Source organism: Lissotriton vulgaris, chromosome 3_1, assembly GCF_964263255.1.
Source record: "Lissotriton vulgaris chromosome 3_1, aLisVul1.2, whole genome shotgun sequence".
In the NCBI taxonomy this organism is placed as follows: domain Eukaryota; kingdom Metazoa; phylum Chordata; class Amphibia; order Caudata; family Salamandridae; genus Lissotriton; species Lissotriton vulgaris.
Window position 1 is genome coordinate 1,301,477 of NC_141689.1, and position 26,849 is coordinate 1,328,325.

The 26,849-nt window shown below is 53.3% G+C and overlaps 1 protein-coding gene across 1 annotated transcript in view; it reads right to left on the reverse strand.

Moving 5' to 3' along the window:
• Positions 1–11,521, reverse strand: part of LOC147725790 (uncharacterized) — a 110,417-nt gene extending 98,896 nt beyond the window's left edge. Inside the window, exon 1 of the mRNA XM_086959941.1 lies at positions 10,652–11,521. Within this exon, the coding sequence (XP_086816067.1) occupies positions 10,652–11,288 (637 nt within the window). The 5' untranslated portion in view covers positions 11,289–11,521. The remainder of the gene's footprint in view (positions 1–10,651) is intronic.
• Between the last annotated feature and the right edge of the window lie 15,328 nt (positions 11,522–26,849).

Sequence of the window (26,849 nt, forward strand, 5' to 3'; positions counted from 1 at the left end):
AAATGGCCCTGGGACATCTTGGAACTCGGACGCTTCCCTGATAGGGCTTGGGTCCCATTCTCGAAAGCGTCCCCTCAGCCGTGAAGATTCTACAAAAGTCTTGGGGGCCCCCGACTCCCGCAGGCTTCTGGTGGGGAGCGGCTGCCATGTCTGCTCGTGGAATGGCCACGACGGAGCTACGAGATGGTAGTGCTCTCATGCTGACGCCAGCTTTAGTCTGAAACATCCAGAAACACTGTAGACTACCAATTCGATCAGTTCCGGTAGCGCCCCAACATGACCCGGTAGAGAAGAACTTGCCCTCCCCTCTTTGACTGATGGTTCTTGTTGCCTGTCCCCTCTGTTGTCATTTTACAGAACTTTTTGGACTGCTGAAAGGGGTTGTGTTCCGAACGCTGGTTGGTGGAGACATTTTGACTATATTCTTGACCTACGTTGTCGCGTAATGCGTTATATGACACGCCGCGTTAGCGCACCCGGAAGTGATCCGGGGCGCGGCGCGCAGCGCGTAACGTAAACATAACAGGTCATGTGACTTGTTAATAAAACTTTTTATTGGTTCATTTTACTTTTGTTATTTTAATAATGAAAAGCTTAGTCATATGACCTAAAAAATACGCTTTTTATTGATTTCGAACTTTTTTTTTTATAACATATATGTTATAATATTCCAGGCTAATGTACTTTCCCGGAAAATTTTCAACTGTCCTGCAAGTAAAATATATCTCTTTTTCGAGAAAAAGGGTGTTTCTTCGTTCCATGACGGAGCCGTTGAGTAAAAGAGACTCGGCCTGCTGTCTTAGTCGCCGATACGCCTGATTATCAGATTCTTATCGATCACTTTATGTTGCAGGAGTGGAAAACACAACTGCCCTTGACCATTTATCTTTACTGCGTTCCTACATATTATACCTTTTATCCGTCATGTAATTGGACTGCTTTATTTCACTTGCCTTTTACTGATTCGAAAACAGTGACTAAAAGTAAAAACTTTACCAATGTAAATACTACTACCATGTTTTGTTTTAAAAACCTTTATTGTGAAAATGTCAGTATACAAATACGGGCCTATAACCACGTGGGCCGGCCACGGAGCAAACTGAAATCGTATATGATGAGGAGACATTTACATTATAGAGGAACGTAACGAACGAGCCATTAGGTTGCAAGAACTAAGGTGTCTAACAGTTGCGGAATCGGTGGACGTACATTTTGTAATTAAAATACGACAGGGCCACTTACAAAAAAGTTATCTAGATATACATTTGCGTGCAAGTACCATGGGTGACGTTAATTCGAACTTTCAATAGTACAGTAATCAATAACACATCAGAACTTAATATCAATAGGGATGTCGAAATATTCAATCAATTCTCGTCCCCGCCCGCCATGAGCATCAAAACTGCATTCATATCTCGTGATATCAAGGTTGTTCAACCAGTACACAACAAGGAGTTACGAGTCCCATTTATACCGGCGCCATTTTGGGCGAGGCCGGGCAGGTCCAAGATATAGTCAAAATGTCTCCACCAACCATCGGCCAGACCAGAACCCCTTTCGGCCCTTTATGCTACAAGATGGTGTCTTCCATTCAGAAAATATTGTTGGCAGCATTTTGAAAGGAAAGATAAACAGCCGTTCTCCTAGTTAGTCTCACGTTGTTACATTTAGGAAGAATGTTGAAGAGTAATATGTGGAAAATCTGAAGCCATTTTTCTACAAACTCTCAATCAGCCTTGGATGGAAAAAAAAATCCTGAAGAATGTACAAACTGAAAACCAATTTTTGTCTGTATAGCATCAACAGCAACGCTTGAGTCAGCTTTGTCTCAAGCCGCCATTTTCATTCAATCAATAGCGTCCCCCTGCACACATTCAGGGACCTGGTCGTGTCTTCAGATGAAACGGATTGTGGGACAAGAAGCAGAAAGGAAAAGGAAAAAAGTTCCGCCGGACCTCGGGAGCCGGCCGCCTATGTCATGGGCGATCTTTGGCCACACCAGGGCAATAGTGAAGCTGCAGCAGGATCTCGGCGCGTTCGAGTCACTGTACCGCAAGAGTGACCGGAACTCAGCTGAACACGCCGTCTTTCGGCGCAGCATTGTAGGATGGCCACACCAGTGCGGCAATTTGCTGGACACCACCTCGGGCAATAGTGAAGCTGCAGCAGGTGCAAATAAGCTTCAGATAGTCTTACAAGCACTGCTCAGAACTCTCAACTATGGCACTCAACATCCAGGACTTGCCATTCGGATCGTGGCGCCTTGTGCTGGTTCCGACCTATTCACACATCGGTCCACTACTGACTTCACCTCATAAGCCAACGGGGCACCCCATTCCGACTTTCGGCGGAGCATTGTAGGATGGCCACACCAGTGCGGCAACTTGCTGGACACAACCTCGGTGCCATCCGGATCTCGGCACGTTCGAGTCACTGTACCGCAAGACTGACCGAAACTCAGCTGGACACGCCGTCTTTCGGCGCAGCATTGTAGGATGGCCACACCAGTACGGCAATTTGCTGGACACCACCTCGGTGCCATCCGGATCTCGGCGCGTTGTGCTGCCTTCGGCCTATTCGCACACCGGTCCGCTACTGACGCCGCCTCACGTGCCAACGGATTTTCTACGCTTTTTGTAGCCCTATGCCGCATAACAGGTCATGTGACTTGTTTATAAAACTTTTCATTGGTTCATTTTACTTTTGGTTTCCTAAAGATGGAAGGCTTGGTCATATGACCTAAAAATAACACTTTTCATTGGTTTAGAACATTTTTTTTCCCCAAACGATGAAAGCCCCACCTTGTTTCTGGATGATTCAGACTGAAGCTGGCGTCAGCATGAGAGCACCACCATCTCGTGGCTCCGTCGTGGTCATTCCGCGAGCAATCATGGCAGCCGCTCCCCACCGGAAGCCTGCAGGAGTCGAGGGCCCCCAAGACTTTTGTAGAATCTTCACGGCTGAGGGGACGCTTTCGAGAATGGAGCCCAAGCCCTAGCAGGCAAGCGCCCGAGTTCCAAGGTGTCCCAGGGCCATTTTAGTGGACCAGGCCCAAAACCGAAGAGCCGGCCGCCATTTTAAGAGTCCTGTGGCAGCCGCCTATCGCTGCACTGCAAGAGTGGGAGCAACTCAACTACATGGTGAGCGAGACGCTGTAGCCGCAAGAGCGGGCGCAACTCAGCTGGATGGCCGCCACCTGGGGAGGCCCGTTCACGCCGCCTCCCCCACGCACCCCCCCGGGCCGCCCCACGCCAATTTTCGGAGCAGCATTGTAGGATACCAAAACCAGTGCGGCAGTTTACTGGACATCACCTGGGTGCCATCCACATCTCAGCGCGTTCTGCTGCCTTGGGACTATTCGCACAACAGACCGCTACTGACGAGGCCTCCCCCCGCACCACCCGGGACGCCCCACGCTGTTTTTCTGAGCTGCATTGTAGGATCCCAAAAACCAGTGCTGCACCCAGGTGACATCACCTGGGTGCCGTCCAGAACTCAGCACGTTGTGCTGCCTTGGGACTATTCGCACAAAAGACAGCTTCTGACCATTGTTGCTTTTTTTTGTCAAAAATGTTTAAATGTTTGTTACAGTTTTTGTTCCGTTCGTTATATTTAAAAGTTAATAAAGTTTTATAATCCTACTTTGTTGGAGTGCTATATATTTTTAAAAAAATCGGGTGAATGGGGCCTTGAATCGGGTTATTGTCATGTGTGGGCTTTGCAAGTGTACTGCTACAGGATCGGACATTTCAAACTCAAATGCACGTTCTTTTTCTTACCTTTCCGAAGCATGGAGCGCAATAGCAGGCAGAGAAAGGGTGATGCAAGTGTTGAACACTGCCTGGCCTGGCAAGTTGCTGGCAGTGCCCCCCCCCCCGCCCGCTCCTGAAAGAGGACACACACACACCGCCGCCCCGAGTACGTCACATATGTCTTTCAAAAAAAACATGCGCTTGTTCATGAGGCTTAAATGGTTTATCACCCCTTCTAGAACCCCTGCATCGACCCTCTGACGTTTCCTGGAAGAATTACCACGTAACACAATACCAAGCCTTGTCAGCTGAAACCCCCGAGGAATCGTGGGGCATATTATCAAGGGGGTTTATCTCCGCTTTTTTGGCTTTAAAAGCCAAGAAAGCGGAGATAAAATTATCTCCCTATTACCAAGCTGTCGCTAACACCAGTTAGTGACAGCTAAAAGGAGATAGCGACCATCTTGGGCCCCGCTTTGCATGTCAGTGATATTTATCACTAATGACATGCAAAGTGGGCGTGCCAAGATGTTAGCAACTGGAAACAGTCCCTAACATCGCTATCTCCTATTACCAACTTTTGGAGATATTCGCGCTAAGCGCGAATATCTCAAAAAGCTAACACCTGCCCTGAGCAGTTCTTAGCCATGTTATCCAATGGGATGTGGATAACATGGCTAAGAGCATTTGCTCGATAATGCATGAATATCGCTGACTTTTCAGCGATATTCATGCATTGCGGCCGTTTTTTATCGCATTTGCGATAAACCTTGCTAATAGCAAGGTTTATCTGCGATAAAAATCGCCGATGTGCGGCGATAATTTTTGTCTCTAAACAAGTTAGAGACAAAAATTATCGCTAGTTGTTGGTAATATGCCCCCGGGTTTTTGCTTGCAGAAATCGGGAGGCGGGAGACTAGCACTGAAATCAGTAGTCTCACGCCTGAATCGGGAGGGTTGGCATGTCTGGATTCTCTACAGCTGGGGCCATAAACTACATCCGCAGGGCAAGGTGATAGCCTGGGACCGGCCTGGCATCTAAAATGGCTGCCGTGCACGACAAAATTGTGGCATTGGAAAAAAGGCAAGATGGCGCAGACAATGTTTATCAATAAGGATTCATTTATAACAAAATATTTTATCGCACTGACAAATTGGCGGTCAACACGTCCTGATTTCCATCGAATCGAACGTTAACAGACGTCACGCAGCAAAAAAAAAAAAAAAAGCTCACGCACAGCCGCTGGAAGACATGTATCAACATATATGAGCCTCCTCAGCCACCCTCAGAAAACATAAGGGATTAGGATACGTCTCCCGCACCCCCTTATACCTAGTAATTTAATTAAAACGAAGCACAAAATGGCGAATTCCCGTTTCGCTACCAGTTTGCGGCCCAGTTCGCGGCCCGTGAAGCGCTTCTACCGTGAAATTTTTTTTTTTTTTTATTTTCCCCACGGGACCCTTTAATAACCCCAACAACATTCCTAGGGGGTCAAGAGGGGTATACCTTGCCCCCTTTCATTAAATTCCCCCTTCGTTTTTCACCTCTTCTTCTCTCTCGATCCTACCGAGAGATAAGATGGCGGCCGCTCCGGACTGTTTAGAATGTTGACAGCCACCGGGGAGCCAATCAGCTTCGCATCGCAAAGTTCCGTTTCGCGAAAAGTAAGCGGACCGGAGCGCAGCCCGGAGCGCTGTTACAGATATATATCTTGTATTGAACGTTAATTTCTCAAAATCCACTGGAGCACATATATTGAGACCTAGCAAAGGCACATCGGGCTAACAGTCCCTACAATTTTGCCAAGTTTCGTGCAAATCCATTCAGCCGTTCGAGCTAAAAGTGAGGCCAAAGGCCCTATGGAAATTAACATGGGAAAAACGCGTTTTGGGACCCCCTTTTTTCTCGGCCCCCCCTTGACGAAACCCCCCCAAATTTTCAGGGGCTGCTCAGAAACAAAATGTGCCATTTTCCTGAAAATTCCAGCCGATTCCGTCCACAAACGCCAAAGTTATTAGACATAGAATTTTCAAAAGTCCCATAGACAAAAAATCCTAACTATATATACCTACTGGCGAGACGCCAGTAGGATATATATATATATATATATATATATATATATATATATACATATATATATATATATATATATATATATATATATCCCTCGATATGAGAAGCACCCACAGGAGGCAATGTAGTTCAGGAAAGGCTCTTCAAACACCGCGTCGCCTGACGCGTTTCGGGCAAGCGCCCTTCCTCAAAGGCATGTTGTGCGCGGCTCACTAAAAAAACAACTTCAAGTATTTCCCCTCTTTTATTTCCATGAAACAGCACAGGTGAGTTCGTCGATGGCATTATGGGACTTGAAGTTCATTTCGACCCTTGTGGGCTGCTCGTGAGGCACGGTTTCACAGTTCTTAAAACACGGCGATTGGCAAAATAAAGTTCTTTCCCCTCCTCCTGCTCCGTATGCCAGCATCGTTTCAAATGTAGCGGAGCCATCAGAAATGGCGGTGCTCCTCCCGACCTGGGCCTGGCCGCAATTCGAAATGAACTTCATTAATTGCGGCCAGGCCCAGGTCGGGAGGAGCACCGCCATTTCTGATGGCTCTGCTACATTTGAAACGATGCTGGCATACGGAGCAGGAGGAGGGGAAAGAACTTTATTTTGCCAATCACCGTGTTTTAAGAACTGCGAAACCGTGCCTCACGAGCAGTCCACAAGGGTCGAAATGAACTTCAAGTCCCATAATGCCATCGATGAACTCACCTGTGCTGTTTCATGGAAATAAAAGAGGGGACATACTTGAAGTTGTTTGTTTGGTGAGCCGTGCACAACATGCCTTTGAGGAAGGGCGCTTGACGGAACGCGTCAGGCGACGCGGTGTTTGCAGAGCCTTTCCTGAACTACATTGCCTCCTGTGGGTGCTTCTCATATCAAGGGTAACATATATATATATATATATCTCCAACCCTGGTCCATTTAAATACCCCTGCACCCCAAAATCATAACCCACCCTTACTCTTTATAATACACCAGCACCCTTAAACAATAACCCCTCCTGACCCTACAAATACCCCTGTACCCCAAAACCCAAACCTACCCCTGAACCCTAAAAATACCCCTGTACCCCAAAACCCAAACCTACCCCTGAACCCTAAAAAACCCCTGTACCCCAAAACCCAAGCCTAGCCCTGAACCCTAAAAATACCCCTGTACCCCAAAACCCAAACGGAGCCCTGCACCCTAAAAATACCCCTGTACCCCAAACCTAGCCCTGACCCCTAAAAATACCCCTGTACCCCAAAATCCAAACTTAGCCCTAAACCCTAAAAATACCCCTATACCCCAAAAACCAAACCTATCCCTGGTCCCTTAAAAAAAACCTGTACCCCAAACCCCAAACCTATCCCTATCCCTGAACTCTAAAAATACCCCTGTACCCCAAAACCCCAAACCTAGCCCTGAACCCTAAAAATACCCCTGTACCCCAAAACCCAAACCTATCCCTGAACCCTAAAAATACCCCTGTACCCCAAAACCCAACCCTAGCCCTGAACCCTAAAAATACCCCTGTACCCCAAAACCCAAACCTTTCCCTGAACCCTAAAAATACCTCTGTACCCCAAACCTATCCCTGAACCCTAAAAATAACCCTGTACCCCTAAAACATATACCCCAACACCCCCAAACACACCCATAAAATACTCTTGAACCCCTAAAACATATTCCCCAACACCCCCAAACAAAAACCATATACTTACCTTACACCTAAATATTAAAAACATATGCTTTTACCATTCATGCTTTTACAAAGAATTTCGTTGTAAAAGCATGCGTGGTAAAAGCATATAAGACATAATGGCATGCGTTTTATAATTTTGCGGACTGATGGTACTTTCGTTACAATGGTATGCGGACTGAAGGTATGCGGAATGAAAGTTGCGGTATGAAGGTGTTGAACCCAAGTACATACCATTGTGCCGGAGCATCAGTACATCCCCTGGTGCCAGAGCATCAGTACACTACCTCCGGTGCCCGAGCATCAGTACACCCCCCTGATGCCCGAGCATCAGTACACCCCCTGGTGCCGGACATCAGTACACTACCTCCAGTGCCCGAGCATCAGTACACCCCCCTTTTGCCCGAGAATAAGTACACTACCCTCAGTGCCGGAGCATCAGTAGACGACCCCCGGTGCCAGAACATCAGTACACTACCCCGGTGCAGGAGCGTCAGCACACTATCCCCAGTGCCAGAGCATGAGTACACCCTCCTGGTGCCCGAGCATAAGTACACTACCCCAAGTGCCGGAGCATCAGTAGACAACCCCCGGTGCATGAGCATCAGTAGACTACACCCGGTGCCCGAGCATCAGTACAGCCCCCTGGTGAACGAGCATCAATACACCCACAGTGCCAGAGCATCAGTACACTACCCCCGGTGCAGGAGCATCATTACACCCCCCTGGTGCCGGATCATCAGTACACTACTCTCGGTGCCCAAGCATCAGTACTCCCCCCTGGTGCCTGAGCATCAGTACACCATCCTGGTGCCCGTGCATCAGTACACTACCCCGTTGCCGGAGCATCAGTACACTACACCCAGTGCCGGAGCATCAGTACATCCCCTGGTGCCCGAGCATCAGTACACTACCTCCAGTGCCCGAGCATCAGTACACCCCCCTGGTGCCCGAGAATAAGTACACTACCCTCAGTGCCGGAGCATCAGTAGACGACCCCCGGTGCCAGAACATCAGTACACTACCCCCGGTACAGGAGCGTCAGTACACAATCCCCGGTGCCAGAGCATGAGTACACCCTCCTGGCGCCCGAGAATAAGTACACAATCCCCAGTGCCAGAGCATGAGTACACCCCCCTGGTGCCCGAGCATAAGTACACTACCCCCAGTGCCGGAGCATCACTAGACAACCCCCAGTGCACGAGCATCAGTAGACTACCCCCGGTGCCCGAGCATCAGTACAGCCCCCTGGTGCCCGAGCATCAGTACAGCCCCCTGGTGCCCGAGCATCAGTACAGCCCCCTGTGCCCGAGCATCAGTACACTACCCACGTGGAGTACTGTAGCTCACTGGTTAGAGGCGGCAGACCCAGAAGCAGAGGTTGGCCCAGGATCAGGGTTCAATTCCCGACACTGCAGGGTGTTGGGCCAATGTCAGCGGGCTCGATAAATCTCGCCTTCGGTGCAACTCTAACCATGGGTCCCACTCAGCAACTCTGGGCAATAGCTTGCTTAATCTCCACAAACGGCCCCATCAACGCTGGGGATGCCTGGCTTCACCTTGGGGGTGCCCAATAGGGACCATCTCACAGGGAAAGCCAGGACGGGTTCTCCAGCGTTATACAGCGCCAGGAAGCCTACGGGTAGCAGTGTGCTTTACAAGCTCAAATACATTTACAATTACATTTACAATGCCAGAGCATCAGTACACTACCCCTGCTGCTGGACCATGAGTAAACTACCCCTTGTGCCGGAGCATCAGTACACTACCCCGAGTGCCGGAGCATCAGTACATCCCCTGGTGCCCGAGCATCAGTACACCCCCCTGGTGCCCGAGCATCAGTACACTACTCCCGGAGCCGGAGAATCATGTATACTACCCCCGGTAGCGGAGCATCAGTACACTACCCCTGGTGCCCGAGCATCAGTAAACTACCCCCGGTACCGGAGCATCAGTACACTACCCCTGGTGCCCGAGCATCAGTACACTACCCCCGTTACCGGAGCATCAGTATACTATCCCCGGTGCCAGAGCATGAGTACACCCCCCTGGTGCCCGAGCATAAGTATACCACCCCCAGTGCCGGAGCATCAGTAGACAACTCCTGGTGCCGGAGCATCAGTAGACAACCCCTGGTGGCCAAGCATCAGTACAGCCCCCTGGTGGCCAAGCATCAGTACAGCCCCCTGGTGGCCAAGCATCAGTACAGCCCCCTGGTGGCCAAGCATCAGTACAGCCCCCTGGTGCCCGAGCATCAGTGCACCCCATGGTGCCCGAGCATCAATACACTACCCCTGGTGCCAGAGCATCAGTACACTACCCCCAGTGCTGGAACATCAGCACATCCGCTGGTGCCGGAGCATCAGTACATCCCCCCAGGTGCCGGAGCATCAGTACACTACCGCCGGTGCTGGAGCATCAGTATATCCGCTGGTGCCGGAGCATCAGTACATCCCCCCAGGTGCCGGAGCATCAGTACACGCCCCTGGTGCCGGAGCATCAGTACACGCCCCTGGTGCCGGAGCATCAGTACACTACCCCCGGTGCCGTAGCATCAGTACACGCCCCTGGTGCCGGAGCATCAGTACATCCCCTTGTGCCGGAGCATCCGTACACCCCCCTTGTGCCGGAGCATCCGTACACCCCCCTGGTGCCGGAGCATCAGTACATCCCCTTGTGCCGGAGCATCAGTACACCCCCCTGGTGCCGGAGCATCAGTACACCTCCCTGGCACTGGATCATCAGTACACCCCCCTGGTTCCGGAGCATCAGTACATCCCCCCTTTGTACCTGATAGGCAGCTTACCTGCAGGGGGGTGCGTGTCTGTGAGGCCTGGTGCCAAAGCATCAGTACACCCCTCCACCCCTGGTGATTGAGCATCAGTGCACCTCCTTTGAACCTGCTAGACAACTTATCTGCAAGGGGGTTCGTGCCTATGAGGCCTGGTGCCAGAGCATCAGTACAGCTCCCAGGTGCCCCTTTTGTACCTGGTAGACGGTGTGTCAGTGAGGCCTACTGCCTGAGCACCAGTACATCCCCCGCTGCCCCCCCTGGCGCCCCCCCTGGTGCCACAGCATCAGTACACTGCCCCCCCCCACTTCGTGCCTGAGCGTCTGTACACCTCCTTTGAACTTGATAGACAGCTTACCTGCTGGGGGGTGTGAGTCTGTGAGGCCTGGTGCCAGAGGAACACCGGTGGTGTCTGCAGACGTCTCATCTTCTCCCGCCAAGAAGCCTTCGATTAACTGCACAGCGAGGTCCAGGGACTGCACCTGGTGGCGATTCAACCACTCTCCTGCCAGCGGTGGCAACACTCCGATGAACTGCTCCACCACAATCAGCTCCACAATCTCTGCAGCGCTGCGAAGTTCAGGCTTCAGCCACCTCCAGCCCAGGTCTCGCAGCTCACAAGCCACTCTTTGTGGCCCTGAGGTGAAAGCAAGGTTGCGGAACTTCTTCCGGTAGCTTTCTTCACTCAGGTCCAGGTGGTCCAATAAGGAGTCCTTCAGTTGGTCGTAGTCCTCCGCAGTGTAACGCGGCAAGGCTTGGTAAATGGCCAGCGCCTCTCCGGACAGCATGGGGGCAAGCTGAGACGCCCACTGCTCTCTAGGCCACATGGCCTTCTCTGCCAGACACTCAAACCTCCGCAGGAAGACTTCCGGGTCATCATCAGGTTTCATCTTCACAAGCTCCATGCTGCTGGCTCGATGCTGGGGGCACATGAACCGCAGATTGGACTCTCGTTGGTGGTTCTGAATCAGCCCTTGGTTCGAAGACTGCACCATGATCACAGTAATAGGTTTCAGACCGAGATTAATCAATACATTTGTAGATTTCTGTTGACATCACGCTTACAATGGACTGGGGACACATATGGCACATGGGCCAATGACCAGTTCCTTCTCTTCGGGAGCAGCAAGCTGTTGGCCACAGTTGTGACTGAATAGATGCTGTCTGTTGCACATCACATCTGTGTAGATCCAGGAGATGGCTTCCCCTTTATGAACAGCAGTAGACTCTGAAACAAGAAGCAGAGCATGAAGAGGTGTTAGTGGAGGCTTAGGTCATATCTTGATAGGATTCCAAAATAATTTATCGCTCATAAGTTAACTTGACCCTAGAAGACCAAATAGTGAACAGCCGATGCTAATTATACTACAGTCAGGGCATAATCTCCTACGCCGACGACACCCAGCTGATAATATCCCTCACCAAGGACCCAGCCACCGCCAAAACCAACTTCCAGGAAGGAATGAAAGAAGTAGCAGACTGGATGAAGCACAGCCGTCTCAAGCTCAACTCAGACAAGACGTTAGTCCTCATCCTCTGACAATCCCCATCTGCCTGGGACAACTCATGGTGTCCCTTGGCACTGGGAACCGCACCGACACCCACGGACCACGCACGCAACCTGGGTTTCATCCTGGACTCCTCCCTCACGATGACCAAACAAGTCAACGCAGTCTCATCCTCATGCTTCAACACCCTGCGAATGCTTCGAAAGATCTTCCGATGGATCCCCACAGAAACCAGAAGAACAGTCACCCAGGCCCTAGTCACCAGCCGACTGGACTACGGGAACGCCCTATAAGCAGGGACCACCGCCAAACTTCAGGCTAGGCTCCAGCGCATACAAAACGCCGCCGCACGACTCATCCTCGACATCCCCCGCCACAGCCACATAACCACCCACCTGAGAAACCTCCACTGGCTCCCCGTCAACAAAAGGATCACGTTCAGACTGCTCACCCACGCACACAAAGCGCTCCACAACATGGGCCCTGACTACCTCAACAGCCGACTCTCATTCTACACTCCCACCCGCCAGCTTCGCTCCACCAGCCTCGCCCTCGCCATCGTCCCACGAATTCCGAGGAAGATCATTCTCCTACATGGCAGTGAAGACCTGGAACTCCCTCCCCACTCACCTACGACTGACCCAGGACCATCTCAGCTTCAGGAAGCACCTCAAGACCTGGCTCTTCGAGCAGTAGCAGCACCTCCCCCACCCCCAGCGCCTTGAGACCCTCACGGGTGAGTAGTGCGCTCTATAAAGGTTTGATTTTTATTTTTTTTAGAGAGAAGACGGTTGTTGGACCCGGCCTTGTGGCGTGATCCTCCCTGAACCGTAGCAACTCCCGTCCGAGCTTCCACCACAACAGACCCTTGAGTCCCCCGGCCTAACCAACCCTTCCCTCCACGTTAAGCCCTGACCCTTCCCGGACTTCCCAGCCCGTGCCTCCATCTTCCCGGCCCGTAGGCCTGTGTGCCCACTTTTCGGCACCTAAGATGGCCGCCCGAGCCAGCACGGCCTAGGCCGAGAGGCGCCACCCTGGCGGGAGGACAGAGCGCTCCCCGCGAGTGAGAAAGGGAAGAGCAGTATCCTTCACACATCAGACCTCCCCTCGAGAAGGGGGTTTCGATCGCCCCTCCGGCCGCACGGAGGGCTGGCTCCACGCCTGCTGTGTGTCTGGGACTCCTCCCGAAACCAACTGAATAGATCAAAAGGGCCGCGTGGCAGGAAACCCCCAACAAGCGGCCCCCAGGTGCCAAGTCCCCTGCCGACCAGACTCCGGAGATCAAAGAGGAGCAGTCCTATAACTGGGGTTGCTCCGGGACTATTGGCAGATTCGACTCTGGAACATCGAGAGCCCTGCTGACGTGGTCGCGGCTCGTTTGGCAGAGAAGGACTTCTGCTGTAACCACCTGAGCCTGCTGAGTGACTCGCGGCTCTCTTGCAACTTCGAACCACCTAAGCCCTGCTGAGTGACTCGCGGTTCCCCTGAAGATCGTAAGACTCCGACATCGTGCTTGAGTCCTGCTGAGTGACTCGCGGCTCCCCTGCAACCTGGAACTCCCTGAGCCCTGCTGAGTGACTCGCAGCTCCCCCGAAGATCGTAAGACCTCCGACATCTTGCTTGAGCCCTGCTGAGTGACTCGCGGCTCCCTGACTCTCCTGGTCCGGCTAGGACCCTGAAAGATCGCCCCGTATCCCCCGGCTCGAGGATTGAGAGCTGTGCGCCGGATATGCAACGACATTGACTCTGATCCAAAATACTGTCCCGCTACCCCCTACCCTGACCAAGACTCTTGAAGCTCTGCTATATCTGTAAACTACCAGCTTTTCTGATCATAAAGATCCCCTTGAACTACGAGATAAAGAACGCTCTTAAGAAGCTATGGTGTGGTGTCTCCGTGTCGTGTGGTGCTTGTAGTGTGTACGAACCTAGAATCGAGACTCTCCCCCTGAGAAGTCTCTCCCTCCAGTGCTTGTCTTCGTACCTAGGGAGGTGGGTCCCAGGGTGGTCAGGTACACTCCCTGCCCTCCCCTGAGGTCGCCTTCTAACAACGGTCCTGGCTGATGCACTCTGTATCAGCACATACTCATCACACCCCAAGCGAGCAAGTTACAATAAGGGGGTACACTCAAGCCATTGCCCGACACAAGGTGATCGCAAAAGTGCACTGTCCCATTCCAACGCTGCATAAGAGAGACTGCACGAGGTCGACAGTTCTTCTTCCAAAACTAAGTTTTTTCTCAGCACTCCTTATTTTTGTGACTGAGATTTCCAAAATCCAATTCAAATTAGTGAGAGAACAGGCATGCATCACAAAGATTTTTCAACACGTGTTTCGGGTCTTAAAAATTCAGTTGTTTCTTCACCAGGGCAAGATATTGTCCGTTTTCATTGCAAGATAAATCATACATTACATGGTAAATTGCAAGTGCAGTAATATTGCTGTTATTTTCCACAGTGATATATTTAAGGATAAGTTTCAGAATAAGGTGGTCTCACTTTACATTGTTTTAAATGTGAAATAATTTGGTGATTTTCCAACACAACTCGGTTATCTCAGGTATGAAAGCTAATAGACCCTGATTATCTTCCACTCGTTTTTTTTGCCCTTCTGCCCTCTGTGCCACATGTTTTTCTCTCATTTCTGTGCCCCTTTTTCCTTCTATTACCTTTGTTGTCCCTCACCGCCCTCGCCGCTGAGTCCCCTGTGGCCCCGCCCCGTGACTGCCCACTGCCCATTTGCTGCCCCTGCCTCCCTGCTGCTCCTCCCTCCCACCTCACCATATATGCCGGCCGCTGCGCGGCACGCCTAAGGCAGGCCCGCCTGCGCCCATCCGCGCCTGGACCCTGCCCAGCGCCAGAACCCCTGGCCCCCGCGCCCGCCACGACGACCGCCTCCACTACGACGCATGCACTCTGCCCGCTCTCAACTCCGGACGGAGCCACACCTGCTTCCAGGCCGTCCCGAAACACACATGCGGCCCCTTCACCTGTCGGAACTGCAGCTACACCAGCCTCAGAGCCGACGAACCACCAGCCAAGCAAGACCCCAACCACCTCCGATGCATACTACTGAACACCTGCTCCGCATGCAAGCATGCCGTCGAGCTCTGGGACCTGCTCGACACAACATCCCCGGACGTCGCCTTCCTGACAGAGACCTGGTTTAACGACTCCTCCACACCCAACATCGCCATGGCCATCCCAGACGGCTACAAGATCACCCGCAGAGACCGCACCAACGGAGTCGGAGGAGGAATCGCAATTGTCCACAAGAACAGCATCAGTGTCTCGACTAGCACCGACGAAGCGCTCAGCACCGCCGAACACATGCATTTCCAGACCCTAACGCCACCCTTAGAGGCACCCTCGTCTTCCGACCCCCTGGATCGTGCCCCCAGTTCAGCGACTCCATCGCCGACTTGATCAGCACGCAGGCCCTGACCTCCACCGACTACATCCTCCTCGGAGACCTGAACTTTCACCTTAAGAACAACAACTTCACAAGCCTGATCGATAACCTCGCCAACCTCTGACTGAAGCAACTCGTCACAAAGCCCATCCACTCTGCCGGCCACACGCTCGACCCCGTCTTCTCCTCAAGCCGGCACGTCTCTGTCAGCCACACCACCGAACTCCTCTGGACCGACCACCACTGCATCCACTTTGCCTTCCAGAAACCCACCACACACTCCCACACCCAACAGATCCCCCGCCGCTGCTGGAGCAAAATCACCGAAGACCAACTACATGCAAACCTCGCTCTCAGCCCATCCACTAAACCCTCAAACACCGACGACGCTGCCCACAGCCTCAGACGCTGGATCGAGGACTGCGCCAACACCCTCGCCCCGCTGAAGAAACCCCCCCCACAGAGACACCAGCAAGAGGGCCAGCTGGTTCACCCCAGAACTCCTAGCCTCCAAGCAAGCCTGCCGGAAACTAGAGAATAAATGGCATAGTGAACAAACTCCAGACAGCCACGCAGCACACTAGGACGCCATCCGCAAACACCACCACCTCATCAAGGTGGCCAAGAGGACCTCCTTCAAAGACCGCCTCGACAACAACGCACACAATAGCAAGGAGCTCTATAACATCGTGAAGGTACTCTCCCACCCCAGCTCCAACACCAACGAAATCCTGTTGTCGAAAGCTGTGTGCGACTCCCTCGCCACCTTCTTCCACCGCAAGATGCCAGACATCCACAACAGCTTCAACACCTAGACAGCCCCAACAGACAGCAACACAACAGACCCTCCGCACACCATCGACCAGGACCCCCTGCTAGCCTGGGCCAGCGTGAGCATCGTTGACACCATCAAGACCATGTGGACAATCCACCCTGGCTCTCCGGCAGACTCATTCCCGCACGTCTTCAATAGAGCAAGCAGCTCCATCGCACCCCACCTGCGCAACGTCATCAATCTCTCCCTCGAGACCGCGACCTTCCCAGAGATCTGGAAACACGCCGAGATCAACGCCCTACTCAAAAAATCTAAGGAGACCCAAGAGACCTCAAGAACTTCCGACTCATCTCTCTGCTACCCTTCCCGGCCAAGGTCATTGAGAAAACCGTCAATAGACAGCTAACCTCATACCTCAAAGAAAACAGAATCCCGGACCCTTCCCAGTCAGGGTTCCGCAGCAACCACAGCACCGAGACTGCCCTCATCGCCGCCACCGACAACATCAGGACCCTGCTGGAAAATGGCGAGACCGCAGCACTCATCCTCCTAGACGTCTCTGCCGCCTTCGACAACGTCTGCCACCGCATACTACGCACACGCCGCAGGGATCTGAGACTAGGCTCTGGATTGGACCACCTCCTTCCTCTCTGGCAGAACCCAGAGCGTCCGCCTCCCCCCATTCTGTTCCAAAGCCTCCGAGATCATCTGCGGCGTACCCCAGGGATCCTCCCTCAGCCCGACGCTGTTCAACATTTACATGGCCCGCTCGCACACGTAGCCTGACAGCACAGCCTCAACATAATCTCCTACGCCGACATTCAGCTGATCCTCTCCCTCACCAAGGACCCCATCACAGCCAAAGCCAACCTCCACGAAGGAATGAAGGCCGTCGCCGACTGGATGAAGACCAGCCGTCTGAAGCTGAACTCGGACAAGACGGAGGTCCTCATCCTCGGCTCCAACCCTTCAGCCTGGAACTAACGACTCCTGGTGGCCGACGGCACTGGGGGCAGCCCAGACACCCACCGACCACGCACGCTACCTGGGAATCATCCTCGACTCAATGCTCTCAATGACCAAGCAAGTCAACGCCTTCTCCTCCTCCAACACCCTCCGCAAGATCTACAGATGGATCCCGACAGATACAAAAAAGACAGTCACCCAGGCCCTCGTCAGCAGGAGACTCGACTACGGAAACGCCCTCTACGCGGGAGCCCCGACCAAGATCATCAAACGACTGCAACGCATCCAAAACGCCTCGGCACGACTGATCCGAAGTACCATGCCACGGCCACATCACCCCTCACCTGAGAAACCTGCACTGGCTCCCCGTCAACAAGAGGATATCCTTCAAGCTCCTCATCCACGAACACAAAGCACTCCACAAGACCGGCCCAACCTACCTCAACAGACGGCTCTCCTTCTACATTCCCCAACCGCCAGCTACGCTCCGCCGACCTCTCACTCGCCACCGTCTCGCGCATCCGAAGAACAACCACCGGCGGGAGATCCTTCTCCCACCTCGCCGCCAAGACATGGAACACCCTCCCACTGAGACTACGACAGACACAAGACCTGCTGACCTTCAGGAGACTTCTCAAGACCTGGCTGTTTGATCAGTAGCTCCCCCCCTCCCCCTCTCCCCCCCCCCCCCCCCCAGCGCCTTGAGACCCTCTCGGGTATGTAGTGCGCTTTACAAATGATTGATTGATTGATCACTTATGAAGTGGGTTTTTTTATCAAGTGGATTTTGGAAATCTCAATAAGGTACAAAAAGAGAATACATAGCAGATCTCTATGATAAATGTCAGTTATCTGATTAGTCTAACTAAAAAAAAATTCAAGTTTTGAGAAATAATTTTCTGCTTTTGAACAACCAATGTGGACTTCAACCAGTCTGTTACCAAAGTCCATTGCATTGAAGTATCATCACTTGGCGCTTGGGCAAACATGAGCAAATATTAAAAGCAGAAATCAAACACTCCTTCAAAGGGACTGAACCACCTTTGAGAAGGTGAAACCAGGCACGGCTCCGCTGGAGACAATTACAAATACAATGATGACCATTCCAAGGTGTACTGCTCAGCAGTACATTAGCACTCAAGGATATGTCAAACCTTAATTACTGGAAGAATTATGTCCCTGATATTTTATGACAACGGCACCCCCAAAACCAGAAGTCAAAGTAATCCATTCAGTGCTTAATAAGTGTTTGGTATCCACAGGTTCTTACAGTGCCAGTATGCAGAGTTCAACTAGTTACTAGAACTGGACCAAACTAAGTCTCCTACATACTCATCAGGAAAATAAGAGCTGGCAAAATCTTTGGAGCAGCACATACTGAGCCTGTTGGATGCAGAAGGAGCTGGAGGCCTTGAACAACCGCTTCATCTGCCATGAAGTAGACAGACAGATGCAGGCAGTACACCTACCTGGTTAATAATAGGCAATCTGCAATAGAACTACTCAAACAACTGGTGAAACATTTGCGGCAGTGAATCGAAAGCTCAGGAAGAGTCAGTCAATCGTCTTTCAATCATGAATCAGGAAGGTGGGCACCTTGAATCAGGAAGGTGGGCACCTTGAATCAGGATGGTGGGCACCTTGAATCAGGATGGTGGGCACCTTGAATCAGGATGGTGGGTTCCTTGAACCAGGATGGTGGGCTAATTGAATCAGGATGGTGGGGGCTCCTTGAATCAGGATAGTGGGGGCTCCTTGAATCAGGATGGTGGGCTCCTTGAATCAGGAGGTGGGCTCCTTGAATCAGGATGGTGGGGGCTCCTTGAATCAGGATGGTGGGGGCTCCTTGAATCAGGATGGTGGGGGCTCCTTGAATCAGGATGGTGGGGGCTCCTTGAATCAGGATGGTAGGGGCTCCTTGAATCAGGAGATGGTGGGCTCCTTGAATCGGGATGGTGGGCTCCTTGAATCAGGATGGTGGGCTCCTTGAATCAGGATGGTGGGGGTTCCTTGAATCAGGATGGTGGGCTCCTTGAATCAGGATGGTAGGGGCTCCTTGAATCAGGAGATGGTGGGCTCCTTGAATCGGGATGGTGGGCTCCTTGAATCAGGATGGTGGGCTCCTTGAATCGGGATGGTGGGCTCCTTGAATCAGGATGGTGGGCTCCTTGAATCAGGATGGTGGGCTCCTTGAATCAGGATGGTGGGCTCCTTGAATCAGGATGGTGGGCTCCTTGAATCAGGATGGTGGGCTCCTTGAATCAGGATGGTGGGGGCTCCTTGAATCAGGATGGTGGGGGCTCCTTGAATCAGGATGGTGGGGGCTCCTTGAATCAGGAGGTGGGCTCCTTGAATCAGGATGGTGGGCTCCTTGAATCAGGATGGTGGGCTCTTGAATCAGGATGGTGGGGGTTCCTTGAATCAGGATGGTGGGGGTTCCTTGAATCAGGATTGTGGGGGTTCCTTGAATCAGGATGGTGGGCTCCTTGAATCAGGATGGTGGGCTCCTTGAATCAGGATGGTGGGCTCCTTGAATCAGGATGGTGGGCTCCTTGAATCAGGATGGTGGGGGCTCCTTGAATCAGGATGGTGGGCTAATTGAATCAGGGTGGTGGGCTAATTGAATCAGGATGGTGGGTTCCTTGAATCAGGATGGTGGGCTCCTTGAATCAGGATGGGGGGCTCCTTGAATCAGGATGGGGTGCTCCTTGAATCAGGATGGGGGGCTCCTTGAATCAGGATGGGGGCTCCTTGTATCAGGATGGTGGGCACCTTGAATCAGGATGGGGGGCTCCTTGAATCAGGATGGTGGGCTCCTTGAATCAGGATGGTGGGCTCCTTGAATCAGGATGGTGGGCTCCTTGAATCAGGATGGTGGGCTCCTTTAATCAGGATGGTGGGGGCTCCTTGAATCAGGATGGTGGGGGCTCCTTGAATCAGGATGGTGGGCTAATTGAATCAGGATGGTGGGGGTTCCTTGAATCAGGATGGTGGCCTCCTTGAATCAGGATGGTGGGCTCCTTGAATCAGGATGGTGGGGGCTCCCTTGAATCAGGAGGTGGGGGCTCCTTGAATCAGGAGGTGGGGGCTCCTTGAATCAGGAGGTGGGGGCTCCTTGAATCAGGAGGTGGGCTCCTTGAAGCAGGAGGTGGGCTCCTTGAATCAGGAGGTGGGGGCTCCTTGAATCAGGATGGGGGGGGGGCTCCTTGAATCAGGATGGGGGGGGGGCTCCTTGAATCAGGATGGGGGGCTCCTTGAATCAGGAGGTGAGCACCTTGAATCAGGATGGTGGGCACCTTGAATCAGGATGGTGGGGAACCTTGAATCTGATGGAGGGCTCCTTGAATCTTGAATCAGGATGGTGGGCACCTTGAATCAGGATGGTGGGCTCCTTGAATCAGGATGGTGGGCTCCTTGAATCAGGATGGGGGGCTCCTTGAATCAGGATGGGGGGCTCCTTGAATCAGGATGGGGGGCTCCTTGAATCAGGATGGTGGGCTCCTTGAGTCAGGATGGTGGGCTCCTTGAGTCAGGATGGTGGGCTCCTTGAGTCAGGATGGTGGGCTCCTTGAGTCAGAATGGTGGGCTCCTTGAGTCAGAATGGTGGGCTCCTTGAATCAGGATGGGGGGCTCCTTGAATCAGGATGGGGGTCTCCTTGAATCAGGGTGGGGGCTCCTTGAATTAGGATGGGGGGCTCCTTGAATCAGGATGGGGGGCTCCTTGAATAGGGATGGTGGGCACCTTGAATCAGGATGGTGGGCTCCTTGAATCAGGATGGTGGGCTCCTTGAGTCAGATGGTGGGGGCTCCTTGAATCAGGATGGTGGGGGCTCCTTGAATCAGGATGGTGGGGGCTCCTTGAATCAGGATGGTGGGGGTTCCTTGAATCAGGATGGTGGGCTCCTTGAATCAGGATGGTGGGCACCTTGAATCAGGAGGTGGGCTCCTTGAATCAGGATGGTGGGCTCCTTGAATCAGGATGGTGGGGGTTCCTTGAATCAGGATGGTGGGGGTTCCTTGAATCAGGAGGTGGGCTCCTTGAATCAGGATGGTGGGGGCTCCTTGAATCAGGATGGGGGGCTCCTTGAATCAGGATGGGGGGCTCCTTGAATCAGGATGGTGGGGGGGTTCCTTGAATCAGGATGGTGGGGGGTTCCTTAAATCAGGAGGTGGGCTCCTTGAATCAGGATGGTGGGGGTTCCTTGAATCAGGATGGTGGGGGCTCCTTGAATCAGGATGGGGGGCTCCTTGGAATAGGAGGTGGGGGCACCTTGAATCAGGATGGGGGGAACCTTGAATCAGGATGGTGGGCACCTTGAATCTTGAATCAGGATGGTGGGCACCTTGAATCAGGATGGGGGGGAACCTTGAATCTGATGGAGGGCTCCTTGAATCTTGAATCAGGATGGTGGGCACCTTGAATCAGGATGGTGGGCTCCTTGAATCAGGATGGTGGGCTCCTTGAATCAGGATGGTGGGCTCCTTGAATCAGGATGGTGGGCTCCTTGAATCAGGATAGTGGGCTCCTTGAATCAGGATAGTGGGCTCCTTGAATCAGGATAGTGGGCTCCTTGAATCAGGATAGTGGGCTCCTTGAATCAGGATGGGGGCTCCTTGAATCAGGATGGGGGGCTCCTTGAATCAGGATGTGAGCACCTTGAATCAGGATGGTGGGCACCTTGAATCAGGATGGGGGCTCCTTGAATCAGGATGGGGGCTCCTTGAATCAGGATGGGGGCTCCTTGAATCAGGATGGGGGGAACCTTGAATCTGCTGGAGGGCTCCTTGAATCTTGAATCAGGATGGTGGGCACCTTGAATCAGGATGGCGGGCTCCTTGAATCAGGATGGTGGGCTCCTTGAATCAGGATGGTGGGCTCCTTGAATCAGGATGGTGGGCTCCTTGAGTCAGGATGGTGGGCTCCTTGAGTCAGGATGGTGGGCTCCTTGAGTCAGAATGGTGGGCTCCTTGAGTCAGAATGGTGGGCTCCTTGAATCAGGATGGGGGGCTCCTTGAATCAGGATGGGGGGCTCCTTGAATCAGGGTGGGGGCTCCTTGAATTAGGATGGGGGGCTCCTTGAATCAGGATGGGGGGCTCCTTGAATAGGGATGGTGGGCACCTTGAATCAGGATGGTGGGCTCCTTGAATCAGGATGGTGGGCTCCTTGAGTCAGATGGTGGGGGCTCCTTGAATCAGGATAGTGGGGGCTCCTTGAATCAGGATGGTGGGCTCCTTGAATCAGGATGGTGGGGGCTCCTTGAATCAGGATGGTGGGCTCCTTGAATCAGGATGGTGGTCTCCTTGAATCAGGATGGGGGGCTCCTTGAATCAGGATGGTGGGCTCCTTGAATCAGGATGGTGGGCTCCTTGAATCAGGATGGGGGGCTCCTTGAATCAGGAGGTGAGCACCTTGAATCAGGATGGTGGGCTCCTTGAATCGGAATGGTGGGCTCCTTGAATCAGGATGGTGGGGGCTCCTTGAATCAGGATGGTGGGCTCCTTGAATCAGGATGGTGGGCTCCTTGAATCAGGATGGTGGGCTCCTTGAATCAGGATGGTGGGCTCCTTGAATCGGGATGGTGGGCTCCTTGAATCAGGAGGTGGGGGCTCCTTGAATCAGGATGGTGGGCTCCTTGAATCAGGATGGTGGGGGCTCCTTGAATCAGGATGGTGGGGGCTCCTTGAACCAGGATGGTGGGCACCTTGAATCAGGATGGTGGGGGCTCCTTGAATCAGGATGGTGGGGGCTCCTTGAATCAGGATGGTGGGGGCTCCTTGAATCAGGATGGTGGGGGCTCCTTGAATCAGGATGGTGGGGGCTCCTTGAATCAGGATGGTGGGGGCTCCTTGAATCAGGATGGTGGGGGCTCCTTGAGTCAGGAGGTGGGGGCTCCTTGAATCAGGGTGGTGGGGCCTCCTTGAATCAGGATGGTGGGGGCTCCTGGAATCAGGATGGTGGGCTCCTTGTGGTGGGCTCCTTGAATCAGGATGTGGGCTCCTTGAATCAGGATGGTGGGCTCCTTGAATCAGGAGGTTGGGGCTCCTTGAATCAGGAGGTGGGGGCTCCTTGAATCAGGAGGTGGGGGCTCCTTGAATCAGGAGGTGGGGGCTCCTTGAATCAGGAGGTGGGGGCTCCTTGAATCAGGAGGTGGGGGCTCCTTGAATCAGGATGGCGGGGGCTCCTTGAATCAGGATGGTGGGGGCTCCTTGAATCAGGATGGTGGGCTCCTTGAATCGGGATGGTGGGCTCCTTGAATCAGGAGGTGGGGGCTCCTTGAATCAGGAGGTTGTGGCTCCTTGAATCAGGAGGTGGGGGCTCCTTGAATCAGGATAATGGGCACCTTGAATCAGGATGGTGGGGGCTCCTTGAATCAGGATGGTGGGGGCTCCTTGAATCAGGAGGTGGGGGCTCCTTGAATCAGGATGGTGGGGGCTCCTTGAATCAGGATGGTGGGCTCCTTGAATCAGGATGGTGGGGGCTCCTTGAATCAGGAGGTGGGGGCTCCTTGAATCAGGAGGTGGGGGCTCCTTGAATCAGGAGGTGGGGGCTCCTTGAATCAGGATGGTGGGCTCCTTGAATCGGGATGGTGGGGTCCTTGAATCAGGGGGTGGGCTCCTTGAATCAGGATAATGGGCACCTTGAATCAGGATAATGGGCACCTTGAATCAGGATGGTGGGGGCTCCTTGAATCAGGATGGTGGGGGCTCCTTGAATCAAGAGGTGGGGGCTCCTTGAATCAGGAGGGTGGGGGCTCCTTGAATCAGGATGGTGGGCTCCTTGAATCAGGATGGTGGGCTCCTTGAATCAGGAGGTTGGGGCTCCTTGAATCAGGATGGTGGGCTCCTTGAATCAGGATGGTGGGCTCCTTGAATCAGGATGGTTGGGGCTCCTTGAATCAGGATGGTGGGGGCTCCTTGAATCAGGATGGTGGGGGCTCCTTGAATCAGGATGGTGGGGGCTCCTTGAATCGGGATGGTGGGGGCTCCTTGAATCGGGATGGTGGGCTCCTTGAATCAGGATGGTGGGGGCTCCTTGAATCAGGATAATGGGCTCCTTGAATCAGGATGGCGGGCTCCTCGAATCAGGAGGTGGGCTCCTTGAATCAGGATGGTGGGCTCCTTGAATCAGGATGGTGGGGGCTCCTTGAATCATCAGGATGGTGGGGGTTCCTTGAATCAGGATGGTGGGGGCTCCTTGTATCATCAGGATGGTGGGCTCCTTGTGGTGGGCTCCTTGAATCGGGAGGTGGGTTCCTTGAATCGGGAGGTGGGGGCTCCTTGAATCAGGAGGTGGGCTCCTTGAATCAGGAGGTGGGCTCCTTGAATCATCAGGATGTTGGGCTCCTTGAATTAGGATGGTGGGCTCCTTGAATTAGGATGGGGGGGGCTCCTTGAATCAGGATGGGGGGGCTCCTTGAATCAGGATGGTGGGGGCTCCTTGAATCAGGATGGTGGGGGCTCCTTGAATCAGGATGGTGGGGGCTCCTTGAATCAGGATGGGGGGGGCTCCTTGAATCAGGATGGGGGGCTCCTTGAATCAGGATGGGGGGGGGCTCCTTGAATCAGGATGGTGGGCTCCTTGAATCACGATGGTGGGCTCCTTGAATCACGATGGTGGGCTCCTTCAATCAGGATGGAGGGCTCCTTGAATCAGGATGGTGGGCTCCTTGAATAACGATGGTGGGCTCCTTGAATAACGATGGTGGGCTCCTTGAATCAGGAGGTGGGCTCCTTGAATCAGGATGGGGGGCTCCTTGAATCAGGATGGTGGGCTCCTTGAATCAGGATGGTGGGCACCTTGAATCAGGATGGTGGGCACCTTGAATCAGGATGGTGGGCTCCTTGAATCAGGATGGTGGGGGCTCCTTGAATCAGGATGGTGGGGGCTCCTTGAATCAGGATGGTGGGGGCTCCTTGAATCAGGATGGTGGGGGCTCCTTGAATCAGGATGGTGGGCTCCTTGAATTAGGATGGTGGGCTCCTTGAATCAGGATGGTGGGGGCTCCTTGAATCAGGATGGTGGGCTCCTTGAATCAGGATGGGGGGCTCCTTGAATCAGGATGGTGGGCTCCTTGAATTAGGATGGTGGGCACCTTGAATCAGGATGGTGGGGGCTCCTTGAATCAGGATGGTGGGGGCTCCTTGAATCAGGAGGTGGGGGCTCCTTGAATCAGGAGGTTGTGGCTCCTTGAATCAGGAGGTGGGGGCTCCTTGAATCAGGATAATGGGCACCTTGAATCAGGATGGTGGGGGCTCCTTGAATCAGGATGGTGGGGGCTCCTTGAATCAGGATGGTGGGGGCTCCTTGAATCAGGATGGTGGGGGCTCCTTGAATCAGGATGGGGGGCTCCTTGAATCAGGATGGGGGGCTCCTTGAATCAGGATGGTGGGGGCTCCTTGAATCAGGAGGTGGGGGCTCCTTGAATCAGGAGGTGGGGGCTCCTTGAATCAGGATGGTGGGCTCCTTGAATTGGGATGGTGGGGTCCTTGAATCAGGGGGTGGGCTCCTTGAATCAGGATAATGGGCACCTTGAATCAGGATAATGGGCACCTTGAATCAGGATGGTGGGGGCTCCTTGAATCAGGATGGTGGGGGCTCCTTGAATCAGGAGGTGGGGGCTCCTTGAATCAGGAGGGTGGGGGCTCCTTGAATCAGGATGGTGGGCTCCTTGAATCAGGATGGTGGGCTCCTTGAATCAGGAGGTTGGGGCTCCTTGAATCAGGATAATGGGCTCCTTGAATCAGGATGGTGGGCTCCTTGAATCAGGAGGTGGGCTCCTTGAATCAGGATGGTGGGGGCTACTTGAATCAGGATGGTGGGGGCTCCTTGAATCAGGATGGTGGGGGCTCCTTGAATCGGGATGGTGGGCTCCTTGAATCAGGATGGTGGGGGCTCCTTGAATCAGGATAATGGGCTCCTTGAATCAGGATGGCGGGCTCCTCGAATCAGGAGGTGGGCTCCTTGAATCAGGATGGTGGGCTCCTTGAATCAGGATGGTGGGGGCTCCTTGAATAATCAGGATGGTGGGGGTTCCTTGAATCAGGATGGTGGGGGCTCCTTGTATCATCAGGATGGTGGGCTCCTTGTGGTGGGCTCCTTGAATCGGCAGGTGGGTTCCTTGAATCGGGAGGTGGGGGCTCCTTGAATCAGGAGGTGGGCTCCTTGAATCAGGAGGTGGGCTCCTTGAATCATCAGGATGGTGGGCTCCTTGAATTAGGATGGTGGGCTCCTTGAATCAGGATGGGGGGGCTCCTTGAATCAGGATGGGGGGGCTCCTTGAATCAGGATGGTGGGGGCTCCTTGAATCAGGATGGTGGGGGCTCCTTGAATCAGGATGGTGGGCTCCTTGAATTAGGATGGTGGGGGCTCCTTGAATCAGGATGGTGGGGGCTCCTTGAATCAGGATGGTGGGGGCTCCTTGAATCAGGATGGGGGGGGCTCCTTGAATCAGGATGGGGGGGGCTCCTTGAATCAGGATGGGGGGGCTCCTTGAATCAGGATGGTGGGGGCTCCTTGAATCAGGATGGTGGGCTCCTTGAATCACGATGGTGGGCTCCTTGAATCACGATGGTGGGCTCCTTGAATCAGGATGGAGGGCTCCTTGAATCAGGATGGTGGGCTCCTTGAATAACGATGGTGGGCTCCTTGAATCAGGATGGGGGGCTCCTTGAATCAGGATGGTGGGCTCCTTGAATCAGGATGGTGGGCACCTTGAATCAGGATGGTGGGCACCTTGAATGAGGATGGTGGGCACCTTGAATGAGGATGGTGGGCTCCTTGAATCAGGATGGTGGGCTCCTTGAATCAGGATGGTGGGGGCTCCTTGAATCAGGATGGTGGGCTCCTTGAATTAGGATGGTGGGCTCCTTGAATCAGGATGGTGGGGGCTCCTT